General features: G+C 36.4%; 1 protein-coding gene across 2 annotated transcripts in view; it reads left to right on the top strand.

The window, feature by feature from the left end:
• LOC149537437 (uncharacterized) overlaps positions 1-14,183 on the top strand; it is an 85,063-nt gene that overhangs the window by 15,246 nt on the left and 55,634 nt on the right. The window contains exons 3-5 of one of the 2 annotated variants that reach the window (XM_089798880.1): positions 9,062-9,138; positions 9,252-9,291; positions 9,395-9,452. In XM_089798880.1, coding sequence (XP_089655006.1) covers positions 9,062-9,138; positions 9,252-9,291; positions 9,395-9,452 — 175 coding nt within the window. Of the gene's footprint in view, positions 1-9,045; positions 9,139-9,251; positions 9,292-9,394; positions 9,453-14,183 lie in introns of both variants that reach the window. The other variant, XM_089798881.1, reaches the window with a different exon arrangement.

The raw sequence follows: 14,183 nt of genomic DNA, 5'->3' as shown, positions 1-14,183 counted from the left end.
CAACTCCAAAACCCTAACCACTAGAGACTCCAAGTATTTTCTGATTTTTAGGGGCCAAACATCTACATATGAGCTAGATTTGAGCACGGGCATACAAGAAAGTTATTATCTATGAACTGTGATTAAGAGCTGTGTTGATATCAGTTTTGTACCACTCCATAACATATAGCAATTGAACACTTGATATGGGATATGAAACACTCAATTCCTCCCTTGAAAAGTTAATACTCATGAAAACATGAGAAAAACTCCAATGTTCCTTACACCTGTGGATACTAACTCAGTTATATTGATGTGATTTGCTAGTAATCACGTAGGTGGCCTTACATTGTTCATTCAAGGATGACTTGGGTTTTGGGATGATGGTGATGATGATGGGTTTGTAAAATATACAAGTGCCATATAATGTTGATGGTAGTGATGGTGGAGGTCCTAATGCCAGATAATGTTGAGGGTCGCGATGATGGGCAATAATGCTCTAATGACTTTTACCTTCCTAACTTTCTTAGAGTGAAATCCGACTACTCAACTATTTGCCATCCTACTCCTACTCCTATGAACGGAAAGATTAGCAAATGGACGGGGATCGAATCTAATGAAAGCTAACCAACAGCTCTACCTCCATAGATGCAATGATTCAAGGGTGTAACATCCAGTTTTCTCGGCTCTAAATTAACATCTGACATACTCAAAGCATACAGTTTCTACTTTGTTTCATAGAAAGATAGTTATATCATTCATGTTCATGTGAATAAGTTTTACCGTTAAAATCAGTTAGACAAAAATTCGTAACTAAAAACTTGAAATACCATCAAATGAAATTACTATAGAAATTGATAACCACATACCTCAGAAAATTGAGATCAAAATCAAATTAGGGATGCTTCTGTAACCACCTGGGTTAGTCCTCAAATACATTATAACAATTTCATATGATGACTAACATCTTACAAACCGCTATCTTGAATCAAATGATAATTACAATTAAATACCACTATATTTAAAATTAGGGCATCACATACCACTGTATCAATTAGGGCATTGTTTACCTTTGGTTCATTTAGGGCTTCTGATACCACTATCTCACTTAGGGCTTCCGCTACCACAGATTCAACTAGGGCTTCCAATACCACAGATTCAATTAGGGCTTCCGATACCACTGATTCAAGTAGGGCTTCCACAACCATGGATTCAATTAGGGCTTCTGATACCATTGTATCATTTAGGATTCCAGTCATCTCTCAATCAATTAGGGCTTCAGATTCCTTTCCCTCCAATTACTTAACTGTGACAATATCTCAAGATTAGAAGTATGCTTATAATCGATATTCATATAAATGAAAAGCAATCCATGATTTTATCTATTATAACTAGGTGTAAATTAACAGTAACAGTGAAATAACTCAATTTAATCTTACCTCCTCATAAATAAAAGTAATATTACCTATCTTCGATAAACAATTGAATGCATACCTTATCTCTGTCTAACGCACGTCTAACATTCCTGGGAGGAGGTGAAACATTGTTAGGGCTTAACCACCCAACCTCGGACCACAACTTGTCCCCACACGATCTCTAACCGGAATTGGCAGGGGTCATCTTGCCATCTACTGGGCTTCCTGGTAATTAACTCACCATAGGACTTGGCAGCAAGAGATCGCATTAATAGGAATATGCATGAGCTATTAATTAATTCATATTAAATGATAAATATTGAACTGTCATATCTGATATTGATTCATATTATTGGTGATTCCTTTCTCACACCTCATCACCCATCTTCTTGGCTAAACAGCCGGGTGAGTCCCAGGTACTTGAAATTTTCAGAGCAAATGGCTCTACCAATTATCCAAGAAGATTACATACAACCACCATCTCACATTCTATGTTTATATAAATTATGTTCTTTAAAGATTTCAAAATTCGAACACTAAATTACTTAATTTAATCATCATTGAATTTTCTTTCGTGTTCTTGTAGACCCTTTACACCTCCTCACCATTTTAGGCTTCCTTGCCGATGATTCCCAAGTGCTCATGAGTCATATCACCTCTCCACCTAATATGGCATTATTGCCAGTAAATTCCATGAATTCGTGAGTAACGATCAACTAACATGTTATCTTCACTTGAAATCATAACAACTATCTTACCATTTCCCCAGATTATAACAAATTAAACTGCAAATTGACTTCATGCGAACCTCAATGGCTATATTTCAAGCTAGGTCAAAAATTGGGATGTAACAAAAGGAAAAGACTAGTTTACCACACAAGGCTTCTTAACAAGCGGCTAGGATGCTAGTGGCCTAGTTATAGATTCCTATCAAACATCCACTAATATCACCATGCAACTATCCATCTACTCTTACTCTTGCTAACTTTCTTGAAATGAAATCTGCTTTAACAACTTCAAAGGAAATCTAATTCTAACTATTGGAAGCAGAAATCATGCAATAATACCAAATGTTCTTAATCACCATGTAAGTCACAACAATGATAAAGAGAGGCAATTTTGGTATTATCTTAACAACAATTTTCTCCGACCCTTTACAAATGAGAGCAAATGGCCATATATAGAGGCCAAAATTACAACTAATGGTAGAGATTAAGAGGCAAAACCAACGATCCTGATTGGGTCCTAGAAACCCTAATTAGAGTTGCCACCTCATTGGCCAATGAGAAGATGCCACTTCATCAATGGACCAATGGAAAAAAAGGAAAAGTGTCAACTAATGAGAAGGCACCAAAATGGTAGCCAATCGGAATCGAACACCTATCCTACCCAAGAAAAAGGAGAATTTTCCACTGGGGCTTACATCAAATGATCTTCTATTATAGTTCTACCCTTTTCTTTCATCTTTTTAGCCAAAGTGATGAACTTGGCTAGCTTGTTGTTGACTTTCTTCATGGGAAGGCAAGGTGTATGTTTCATCTTGAGCTCAGCTGAATTCATAATGTTGCTCACTACTTGTAGTGTTTTCTCATGATCCTTCTCATATTCTTTCACGTATTTGGTAAAGGCATTGAGGGAGGCAAGGGTGCCCAAATGTTTCTTCTTGATGGCAACCTTCTCCAACTCATCCAATCTCGATCCAAATTCTGTCTCATTGATGTTCTCCTCTTTGATATCTTCAAAATCAAGCGCAACCCCAACATTGCTTATCACGGTTGAAATTGAACTGTTAATGCCTGGGCTGTATTGTGCAATCTCGTTCTCTACCTCTTCAAGTATTCTCAATCTGATAGTCAGGGCAACAAACCAAGACTCCAAAATACTCAATCCTCCTTCATCTACCAACTTGGCTCTTTCCAAATATTTCTCCAGTAGCTCAATGAATGCCTATAGCCTGGGAATGGCTAAGTCCTTGACTGGAAGGAAATCCTTCCATTCACCTTCAAATATTCTGAATTATCTCTAATAGCCACTAATGACCTAAATGTTGAGTTTTCGCCTATCTTGGATTGTATCATGGATCTAATCCTTGACTTCACGTAGCTGAGCCGATATCTCTTCTATGTTGCTCCCGTTGTCTTGAGGAAGGGCTACCTGGTGCAACTGTTGGATAGGCTGGCAATCTCTCCAATACTTGTGCTCAGCCTCCAACCTTACAATCCTTTTGTTTGCCTTCCTCAACCTCTCTTTGATTGAAACCATGCCTTCCTGGATCTCGTCACATTCCATGTCATCCGTGAGTCTTCCCAAGTTATGTTCAACTATCTCATATTCCTGAGCTACAATCTCATCCAATGCCTTGTTAACTGTTGGTATAGCAATCTGAACTTTTCAGTGACCATCATTGTCACTCCTGGTTACCTTTGCCACCATTTTTGCTATTTGTTTATGGTTCTCGCTATCACCTTTTTCTACTAATCCTTGGATGTCTTCAACTGTTCGGACAGTCACCACCTCGCCTCTTGGCATAAGCATTTGCTTCAACCATAGTGGTGTTGTGCATCTCCCCAAATCTGGGTTCGGTTCAACTAGCAAAGCATCGCCAACAGCCTCGAGCACTTCGCTTATTTCCTCAATATGAATTGGCCCATCCTCTTCTTCACTAGTGACTGTCACATCATCTCCATGTTGGTTCTCCGAGAGAGGAGAGTACTCGGTGCTATTACTATAACCACTTGATTCTGAATCAGAGCTCACTTCTACTGCGGCCTCTTGTCCACTTGTATTATCTTCTTGGCTTCTAGTCTCAGTTATGCTCTCCCTTGACGGTGCTGCATTCTGTTTCTTTGTTGGAGGTTCTTGACGTTCTTTACTTTTCTCAACCTCCAAACTTCTTTTCTTGTTCTTAATTGCTCTTTGTTGCTGGCTACTGCCTTCACCTTTCTGTCCGACTAACTCTGCTGGACTTTCCTTTGGTCTCATCTTCTCATAAGTAATGTATACCTTCTGACTTTGTAATTTCCTTAACTTCCCATTGTACCACGACTAAGTGTGCAGATCAATTGTCCTTGTAACTGCCTCCAAGGAAGGATCTTGATGATCATCCCAATCCACTGGACTCAACTCCGTTCTATCCACTATATCATAATCTTCTCTCAACACGTTTTCATCATCTTCTAGTTGATAGGGAATATCAAGGCATCTCCATTTGATTGCCCTCATCATGTTCATTGACAATCTTGAGAAAGCTAGGTTTCTCACGTGAAAGTCATCCCGTGCATTGGCCCAAAAATCCTCTATAGTAGGAACATGTTTGAATGTATTTCCATGAGATGCCTTGATAAGACCATTAGGATCAAATCCTTGCCTTGCTCTATACCATGCCAGATGATACCATTTTAATTCTTTCTCCACTACTGCAAAGGTGATAGGATTGGGGCAACTATCATTGCCAATTCCAAATGAGAAGGTAATCCTTGTCTCACCTCTAAGTTTCATCATTTTGTCATAATGCTCAAGTTGCCTAGCCAACTCCATCAAAACTACCTTGTCGGGTGGGTACCTTGGAAGCCTCTTGGGACACACTGTGCTTCCTGCTACTCTAATATATGTGAATTGCGGAAATTGGATGAACCAACTCCCATACTTCTTAACTTTTGCTTATGCTTCTAATGAGTCTCTTAGTAGGTGTCCCTTGCAATATCTTTACCGTTTTCATGGCAAAGGTGTCACAAAACATCTTATAATCTTTGATTTTGTGCAAATGAAGCTATGGATAACACTAATGCACTAAACATTGCCCCGACCCATTGCCAATTACTCCTAAGGCCTTAAGCCCAGGATTTTCATACAATCTCGCAATCACATAGAAAAGATAGGACCCCATATAGAATTGCTTTTGATTTTGTATGGTCCTAAGTTGCAATTTTAAATTCTCGCTTATAATCCTAGCCCAATCAGATCTTCTTTTTGTCTTTTCAATTTCATCAATAAAATAATACATCTAGTTTTCAAATTGCATACCTTGAGCTAAACCCATGATCCAGCTGAGAAGCACAATGAGATTGCCATACTTTGATTTGAAATCTGACTTAGTGAGCTTTGATGACCTGGTAACTCTCTTCTTGCCTTCATGTAACCAATTTTGATTTAGGTGAATGAAGTAAGCCTCCCGATTATCCTGAAATGACTTGGCCGCCTGATCCATCATTACCATTGTTTTGCCTTCGTATTGGGGGATATTAAATGCTTCTTCGATCACTTGTCTGCCGATGTTGGCTAACACTCTCTTCCCTTCATAAAAAATGATGGACTTGGTAATAATATCAAACCAGGATGCACACTCCATTACCAATTCTGGACAAGGCAAGGTAGGAGGGAAGGCCACCGCATGTACAATTCCACTTTTGTAGATTTTTTTTGCCATGGGGGATTGCCCTTCCTTCAATCTGTCATTTAACTACATCATGTTTACTGTACCGATATTGGTATCACTTATTCGCCTCACTTTCAAGAAGAAGGTGGTCTTAGGCATCATGTCTTCTTTGTCTTTTTTGGCATTCATTACCTTTGGGTTCTTGCATGCACTAACATCTACCATCCTAAATAGTTATTTCTACCCCTTCGTTCTAAATGATATGAACTACACTTATCAATCTCCAACCTTTCTATCGATGGAATCTAGCTTATTTCTGCCTCTCCAAGTCCTATCTCTACACTTATCAATCTCTAACCTTTAACCTAGGGGTGGGACTACCACTTATTTCCGCCTTTTCATTACCTTAGGATGGACTACACTTATATCTCCCAACTTCAACCTAGGGTGGTCTAGCTTATTTCTGCCTCTCTAAGTGTCCTATCATGAAATCTACACTTATCTCTCCAAACTTCAACCTATCAATGGAATGATGAAGTGGTGGATGATGAATGCAAGAAGAATATAAGAGAAACGAACCAAGCAAGAACAAGAAATAGAATCCACCTTTAAACCAATCTTCACCTCTAAAATGAATAGAATTTTACCTTAAATCTGCCTTTACCGATAACCGGGCTCTCATCAAATTCAGATCAGATCTTGAAAATTTCAATCCTCCTTGCAAATAATGATGACCTAACAAAAATCAGAATTTTGACCTCCTTGAAATCGCCCAAATTTGCCAAAAAATCAGACCTTGGGTCATGTATCTCCTTTACCAAATAAAATCGCCCAAATCCAGGGCAGAAATTCACAGCCTTTGGCAAGAAAATCAGACTTAGAAAAATCGCCCAAGTTAGATAAAATTCAGATCTGCTCCAAAATCGTCTAGGGCAAAAATTCACCCAAGATGGAAGAAGAAAAAAAAATGCCAAGCAAGGAAAAATCTGCCTAAGAAAATCGCCCAAATCTGCAACCTGCCCTTCTAGAGAAAATCGCTCAACACATGAGGAGGATGAAGATGGAATGAGGAAATGAGAGAGGGGGGAGCTCCACTTATACCAAAATTTCCTTGTCCATCCAAGTTGGTCGACTTGCCCTGGAGGAAAGAAAAAAATTAAATTAGCTCTTTATTAATGGCCCAGATTTAAATGCCACACTAAAATTACTTAGCTCATAGTGAAATTAGCCCATTTAATTGCCAATTTTGATCAAAAATTGCAAAATAAATGAGGAAAGCCTAGGAGATGTTAAAATTTTCATTTAACAACATTTTGGTAATTAAAATCAAATTTAGCAAGCTAAAATCGATTTTCAATTTTAATTTACCAAATTCTTTTCAACATTTAAAAATCTCCTAAGCAATATTTCAACCAAATTAATGAGATTTTGCAATATAATCCAAAAATAAATCATTTTTCTAGCATTCAAAATCAATTCTCCAATTTTAATTTCACTATAAAAAATTTCCTTTTTCACCAAAAAATTCAAGATTTTCCAAAACAATTAAATCTAAAACATTTCTTTTGGAAAATGCTCAAGCTTATACAATTATATCGAATTTCCAAAATCCGTCTAAGTCTAAAAATTTGCAAATTGATCCTGCCGAATATTGTTCTAACCATTGAAAAAAAATGTTGCCTTTGAAATTTGTTTGGTCTAAGGATAAACTTACATTTTTTGCAAAATCAAGTTTCGCATGGGGTGAAAAGGTAAATCCAACCACATCCCTCCTTCCTGGCCTGAAGGTGTCCAAAGTGTAAAATTTTCAAATCGAAAACTTTTGGACAACTCCGAAAAATTTGCTAAGGTAATCGGAAAAATTCCGAAAATTCGTGAAAATTGCCAAGGCTTGTCCGAAAAAGGGGGTCCCCAAAATTTTGGGGCGATGGTGTGAAAACCTCACAACAAGCTGATTATAGGATATTTCAAGCAGATTGCACCATTGAGGAGATGTCTTAAATCTGATCATAGAATCCAGCTAGGAACATAGCATATGGTTGACCATCATTTGCTACAGTTTAAAAGGGATTTATAGCTGAATTTCTGCTTGCTGTTCTCTGAACATTGATTGTTGATCACAACCTAGTTACTATTCATTTTGGATAGAAAGAGTCGCAACAATGTTTAGGGCCTCTGAGAGAGAATGCTGGCAAAGTCCACAATATCATGGAGGCAGCAAGGAGAGTTTTGATGCTAGAAAAGATACAGTTCACTGGAAAACCATAGTAGATGGATTGCACCAAATTACCAATAGTCAACTGTAAGCTTGTTGAATTAGCAGGGTGCTGATTGCACCCTACATTGAATTTGCAGCTGTTATTATTTCCATTTATATGGTGATACCATCCTTAGGGGACTATGTTATCCATTGACTAAGGGTGTTTGTAAGTGTGGAACCCCTATTATTGCAGTTCCTCACATAAAACTTAAGTTACTAGTCCTAGCACTGGTTTGGGTTTGGGTTTGAGTTTAAGGGTTCACTTCATGGGTTTTGTCAATTTCTTTATGGGTTCGGTTCATTATGGGCTTATACATACAAACACATATAGGAATCAGAAATATGTACATATTTGCAGTTGTAATTAATTTCAAAATCACACCACATATAGCATCTTATTCTATATAATTAAAAAAAAAAACTCTATCAATAGTCAAATATTTGTCAAACTCAAATGGCATGATATAATTGAAGTTAAAAACCAATAATGTCAAGAGACAGTAATTGGCCAGTCATCATATGGCTCTTCAAAACATTCTTCACCGCTATCCATATTAGATGATGTAGGTACTAGTAAATTAGTACCACAAATAGTGTCATTAGCACTAGAACTAGCATTCTCATGCTCATAGCAGCGAAAATCATTTGGGGAAGAATTGGCAAACCAAAAACATGATATTTTATTAAAAAATCTGGAGGAAATCATATTGAAATTTTTTTTACCAAAATGTAGAAGAAAAGACAAAAAGAACTTTAAAAAAAAATTTGAATTTTTTTCCACTGTGTAGAGATATATAGAGCACATAAAATAAAGAGTAACCCATGAATTATAGAAAAAGAGGATTTTGTTGTTTATATGTATATTGCTAATTACATTGCATTCATTACATAAGTAATCATTTAAATGAATATCTGGTTGAAAAGACACACTAATAGCTTGCACTTTTTTGTTGACTTAATCAGATCTATTTCATAGTGAGCTTTTATTAATGTGTGATTTCAACTCTGATATTCAGGTATTGCTTTTTGTAGGGGCCACACCTAAGGGAGTTCTTAAGGTTATGGGTGTTCAAGGCCTTACTATCTATCACGTGAAAAGTCACCTACAGGTTTGTGCATTTCACCTTTTGATGTCTTTCATAATGTACAATGGCTTTGTATATGTGTATATATTTGCTTGTGTAGAATTTTTTGTTCATCTGACAATATACATGATCTTCAGAAATATCGACTAGCAAAGTACATTCCAGAGTCAGTAGAAGGTAAGCAATTTTCATGCTCCAAAATTTAAGCTCTTTAGTCAAATAAACTGTTTTTATTGAATGTTGTACTGACCCTTTCTTTTTTTATGACTCCACATTATAGTTGGAAAATCTGATAAGAAAAAGGGCAGTGAGCTAGTCTCAAAACTGGAAGCTACATCGTAAGTTAATCCATATTTTTATAAGCTTTAAATTATTAAATGTTCTTGTCCAGGACCCATCATTAAGAAAACCTGAGCAGCAAAAGTTTGCATCTTAATTCTGTACAATTTGGGTGTAATCAAACAGTTTGGTCAATAGAATAGTGTTTAAAGTTTAAACTTTGAAGACTTATTATTTCTCTAATTCTTTGATATCTATCAAGCATACCATTAGATCTTCCTTGATTCTGACTTTGACCTCTCGAAGGCTACATAAAGGCTTGATGGCACCAATTGTGTTGGACATTGTAGGAAGCTTTAAATCCCTTCTTTGATGGTGTGCTGCACTGCACTGCACATGAAACAAGTTGTTTTGTCCTGAAATAGTATACAGCTTGGAGAATACCCATAAAATCATTGTTTTACTGTTGAAATTTGGGACTTAAAATGCAGCAATAATTATGACCTTAAATGAGCATTAATCTGATCGTTAACCAAGATCCTTTTATAGCAATTCTTATATGCAAGAACTCTGATGAGCCTTAATTGTGCCTTAAAGTGAATTTTGTGCACTTACAATACGGCAAAGAATAAATAAATCTGGTAAAGGAAGACAGCTAGAACTCTCATGAGTCTTATTAGTAGAAGAAAGCAGATATAAATGCTGGGTCAATTAAATAATCAATAGATGTATTGCGATTGGAATTTGTCACTGTGCCATTGCTTACCTTGTCCTCTTCCTTTTGTTCTCTTTGTCAAATTTGGTAAGTAGGGCATCTATTTCTGTCTTGATCTCATTGGACAGATTAGGGCAAAACTGCGCATCATGTCTATGTATCCAAGCATGGTGGTAGTTTGCTGTCGCTACTGTACGTCAAAATGCCATTGCTGATTTAAAATAGGAAAATGTCAAATAGGATTTTAGAAAAAAATGGAAGGGTAAAAACTTACAAGACTTAGCAATTGGTACCTTAGGGTCCAATGGGTACCACCGAAGAGATATTGAAGGCGAATTAGGGAAAAAAACTGTCTATTTATTTATATATTTGTGCAACTTATAAGGTCGGTCAACAATATTTGTTGAAGATGGTCTGAATAGAGGATTGATAAGTACACAAATAATTAAAACAACTTATAGTTAGGAAGAGTCTCATGCTCGATTACCACAAACCTTAACCTTAAACCTTGTCAAAACCATTAAATCATAACCATAAACTAATTTGGACATAAACCTCAATCATTATCCTAACTATAACCCTAATAAAGACCCTGACTTTAACTATACAACTAATTAGATTCCTAGATCTAACCTAAAACCTAAGCTTAACCCTAATCATAATTATAACCTTGAACCCTATTCATTAGAATCCTAACCCCAACTGTAATTGTAACACTAACCCAAATATTAAACCGCAATCCTAAACAAGATCGTAACCCAAACTCTAAACCTAATTGTATCCTAACTGTAGCCTAAACCTAAAGTTTTCTCATAACTCTAACCCTATAAATATTGACCCTAATCAAAACCCTTACACTAACCATAACTACAACCATGGTATAAACCTTAAACGTAGCTATAATTGTAATCCTAAACCTAGTGATAACAAGAACGATGATGTAAACTTTAACCCTTATCATAATTTCTAACCGTAGATGGACTTCTGGCAGAGTATTGGCCGAGTTGGAACAACACTCCTAGTTTTTATGCGTGACGAGTTGACTTTTACTGGTGCCAAAACTTGTTGATTTTTTGGCAAAAATGGTTAAGTATTCATGTAGTTTTTCCCAAAAACTTGGCGAGTTTGGCCACAATTTCAAAATAGCATTTAGAGGTAAAAAAGGGCCCAAATAAATTTCATTTCAACATTTGTATTTTGTTGAGAGTGGGGAAATACTGTTCCAAACACTTGCAAATTGATTTTCATGGATTTGAGTGATATAGATCCTTATAGAGATTGGACATCACAAGAGCAACCTCCATTGTTTATAGAGGTTAATGCCAATGATTTTGAGATGCAAGCTATGGAGGATAAGGGGAGCAGATTTGGTTTCACACTAGATGACATTGAGGAGGATGAGTTAGATGAGGAGCCATTTCCAGTGCTGGGAGAAGATAGAGAAGAGGTACATCTAGGATGTAGGACAGCCACAATGTGAGTCGAACATATCAAGGGAGGGGGCACAGTCATGCCTAGTGAAAGCTTCTAGGACTAGATCCTTGAGTCCTACCTCTCTCTTAGTTTTTACTAGAGATGGGAAGAGCAAGATGTAATCGTAATGATATATTTACTTTTAGTTTTACAGGAACTATTTTCTATTTTGCTTTCAGTGATCAACACTCATAAGAATGTGATTTTGTACCCACTTTACAATTAATAATATCTAGACTTTGCTTATTTCTATTGCGTTCAAATTTTTTGAATTATTGGACGCATCTTCTCATTGAATTTTGAAAAAAAATGCATTTCTAATTAAATTTAAGCAATTTTTAAGTACCTGAGTTATTTGCTAAGATTTTGCCGAAAATTGTTTGAGTTTTTCTTGAATTTTTTTCAGATCTTGGGGACTTTGCCAACTATGATTCTAAATATAATGGTAATTGTAAGCCTTAAAACATAATTGTAACCCTAACCGTGAAATCTAACAATAGTTAGAGCCCTAACTCTAACCTTGATCCTGACCATCATAACCATTGGATGTTTATTATTATCCAATATATATGCTTAATATCTAATAATAAATATTATAAATTTGTGAAGTTCATAAAAGTATAAAAATTAGTAAATAATTATTTAAATTTATTAAAACTGAAATATTAATAATATTATGTAAATAAAAATACAAAAAAAATAAAAATTTGTGCTAGGATAATTAAAATTTTCAATAAATTTCAATATTATAAATTAGATTAATTTAGTTAATATTAGTTATTGTTTGCATTCTTATTAGAAAAGCATAAATAATTATAACTTATATAAACATAAGACAAAATTTAAATTTAAAACTAAAACTAAAACTAAATCAAATAGAAACAATAGTATTGAGATATATTGTATCTAAAGATGGATTTTTTTTTATGGCGGGTCACTATTTGGGTTTTGATTATGAGTGTAATTTGTAATATTTGCAATCACAACATTTTAAAAATATGTTTTTGATTAAGTAAAACGGGTTTTGAAATGGCCCTAAAACCTTGTACAAAGAGCTAAAGGTTTAAACCATTAAGCTCACATAGACAAAACTGAACAGGCCAGCAAAGAAACAAAAAGCCAACCGACCAAGGACAACAACCGAAAGACAACATAGAAAAGAAAACAGAAAACACAAAGACCAGAGACCACACAACACAGACAAAAGGTAGTCAGGCCATATACTTAATGAGCTCCGCCGCCTGCAACTCAAGTTGGTCCATTTCTTTAGTGACCTTTTTGATTTTCGTGATCTCCTTAGTGGCCACAAAAGCTTGCTTCCTAGAGGTGGACCTAATCCTTTTGCCTGGGCCACCTCGACTATCACTAGGGTCCTCCTAATCATCTACAATTTTCACAATGGCTTTCTCACCTGCAGAACCATCCAAGTTGATGATGAGGATCTTAATGTGTTCCTTGGAAGCCTTCAAAATCTTATAGCTCTGGTCAGCAATGTTTTTCAACATATTCTCGAAGCTAGAATACTTACTATCCAAGTCCAGAACCTTCGCTTCTAGCCTATAAAAAGAAGCCATGTCCATAAGAGAATCCCTATTTGCCCCATCCCCTGCCTCATTATGAATGCTCTTTTGAATGTTGACCTTGTCTTCTAGGTTGTTCATCCTGTACTTCATATTAGTGGCCTCATGGAAATGCTACTTTATAGACCTAAAATTATCTTGGAGGTTGTTCCTGGCATTATTGAGGACATTCAAGTTCAGCTTCTTGCTTGAATCGCTCAAAATCAGCATAGAAGGGTCAATGAGCTCCACCTCACCACCCTCATCTCTTCTAACTTACATCTAAATCTTTTCCCTGGCAATTCCCAAACGCACGGAATCCATGTTGAAGGTTTTCTAGACAACCCTCCTCTCCATGGTAGGAGTATCGCTGATAGGGGATCTAACAAGAAAATCAGGTAAAAGATCTAGAACAGACATACTAGGGGAGTCAGTAGCCGTCTTATTACCATCTCTTTCATTCTTCTTCAAACCCTCCATAGAAGACTCCCTAACAGGCTACTGCTGAATTTGAATTGGGGAGTCCGAGCCACAATTCTTCTAGTCTCTATTCATGGTCTTCATAGCAGTTTTTCTTTGCTTCTTGTTGCCTTTGGAAGAAGAGCCCTTCTTTTTTGTGCTGCTGTCTAGCTCCTCAATGTTTGTCTCCACGTCATCATCATCTTCATTGTAATCCTCTAAGGAAATGACCATTCTATTCATCCTCTTTTTTGAAGTAGAGCCTTTAAACTCTTTTTTCACCTTCTTCATGGGATTTTGGGCTCCTTTCCTTTCCTCTTGTGGGTCAAAACATCCGTGTTCTCCGAGTGCATATCTTCACTATCCTTAGTTTCCGACCAATCCTATTGAGAATCAAACTCATCTGACTTTTCCTTCAGATCTCTTTCCTCATCAATAGACGTTCCCACATAATGAGCCACAGTATGCTCATAAATTAAGAGCATTAAGCCATCATGCAGAGGGGGGTTAGTCAAAACTTTTTTCCTAAGAACATGAATATTGACGTTCATAGAAGTGTAAAGATAGAACGGAATGGAAATCTT

Source organism: Cupressus sempervirens, chromosome 9, assembly GCF_028749045.1.
Source record: "Cupressus sempervirens isolate cs-2001-9-10 chromosome 9, ASM2874904v1, whole genome shotgun sequence".
In the NCBI taxonomy this organism is placed as follows: Eukaryota; Viridiplantae; Streptophyta; class Pinopsida; order Cupressales; family Cupressaceae; genus Cupressus; species Cupressus sempervirens.
Note: the sequence above shows the minus strand (reverse complement) of the source record. Positions and strands in the feature narration are given on the sequence as shown.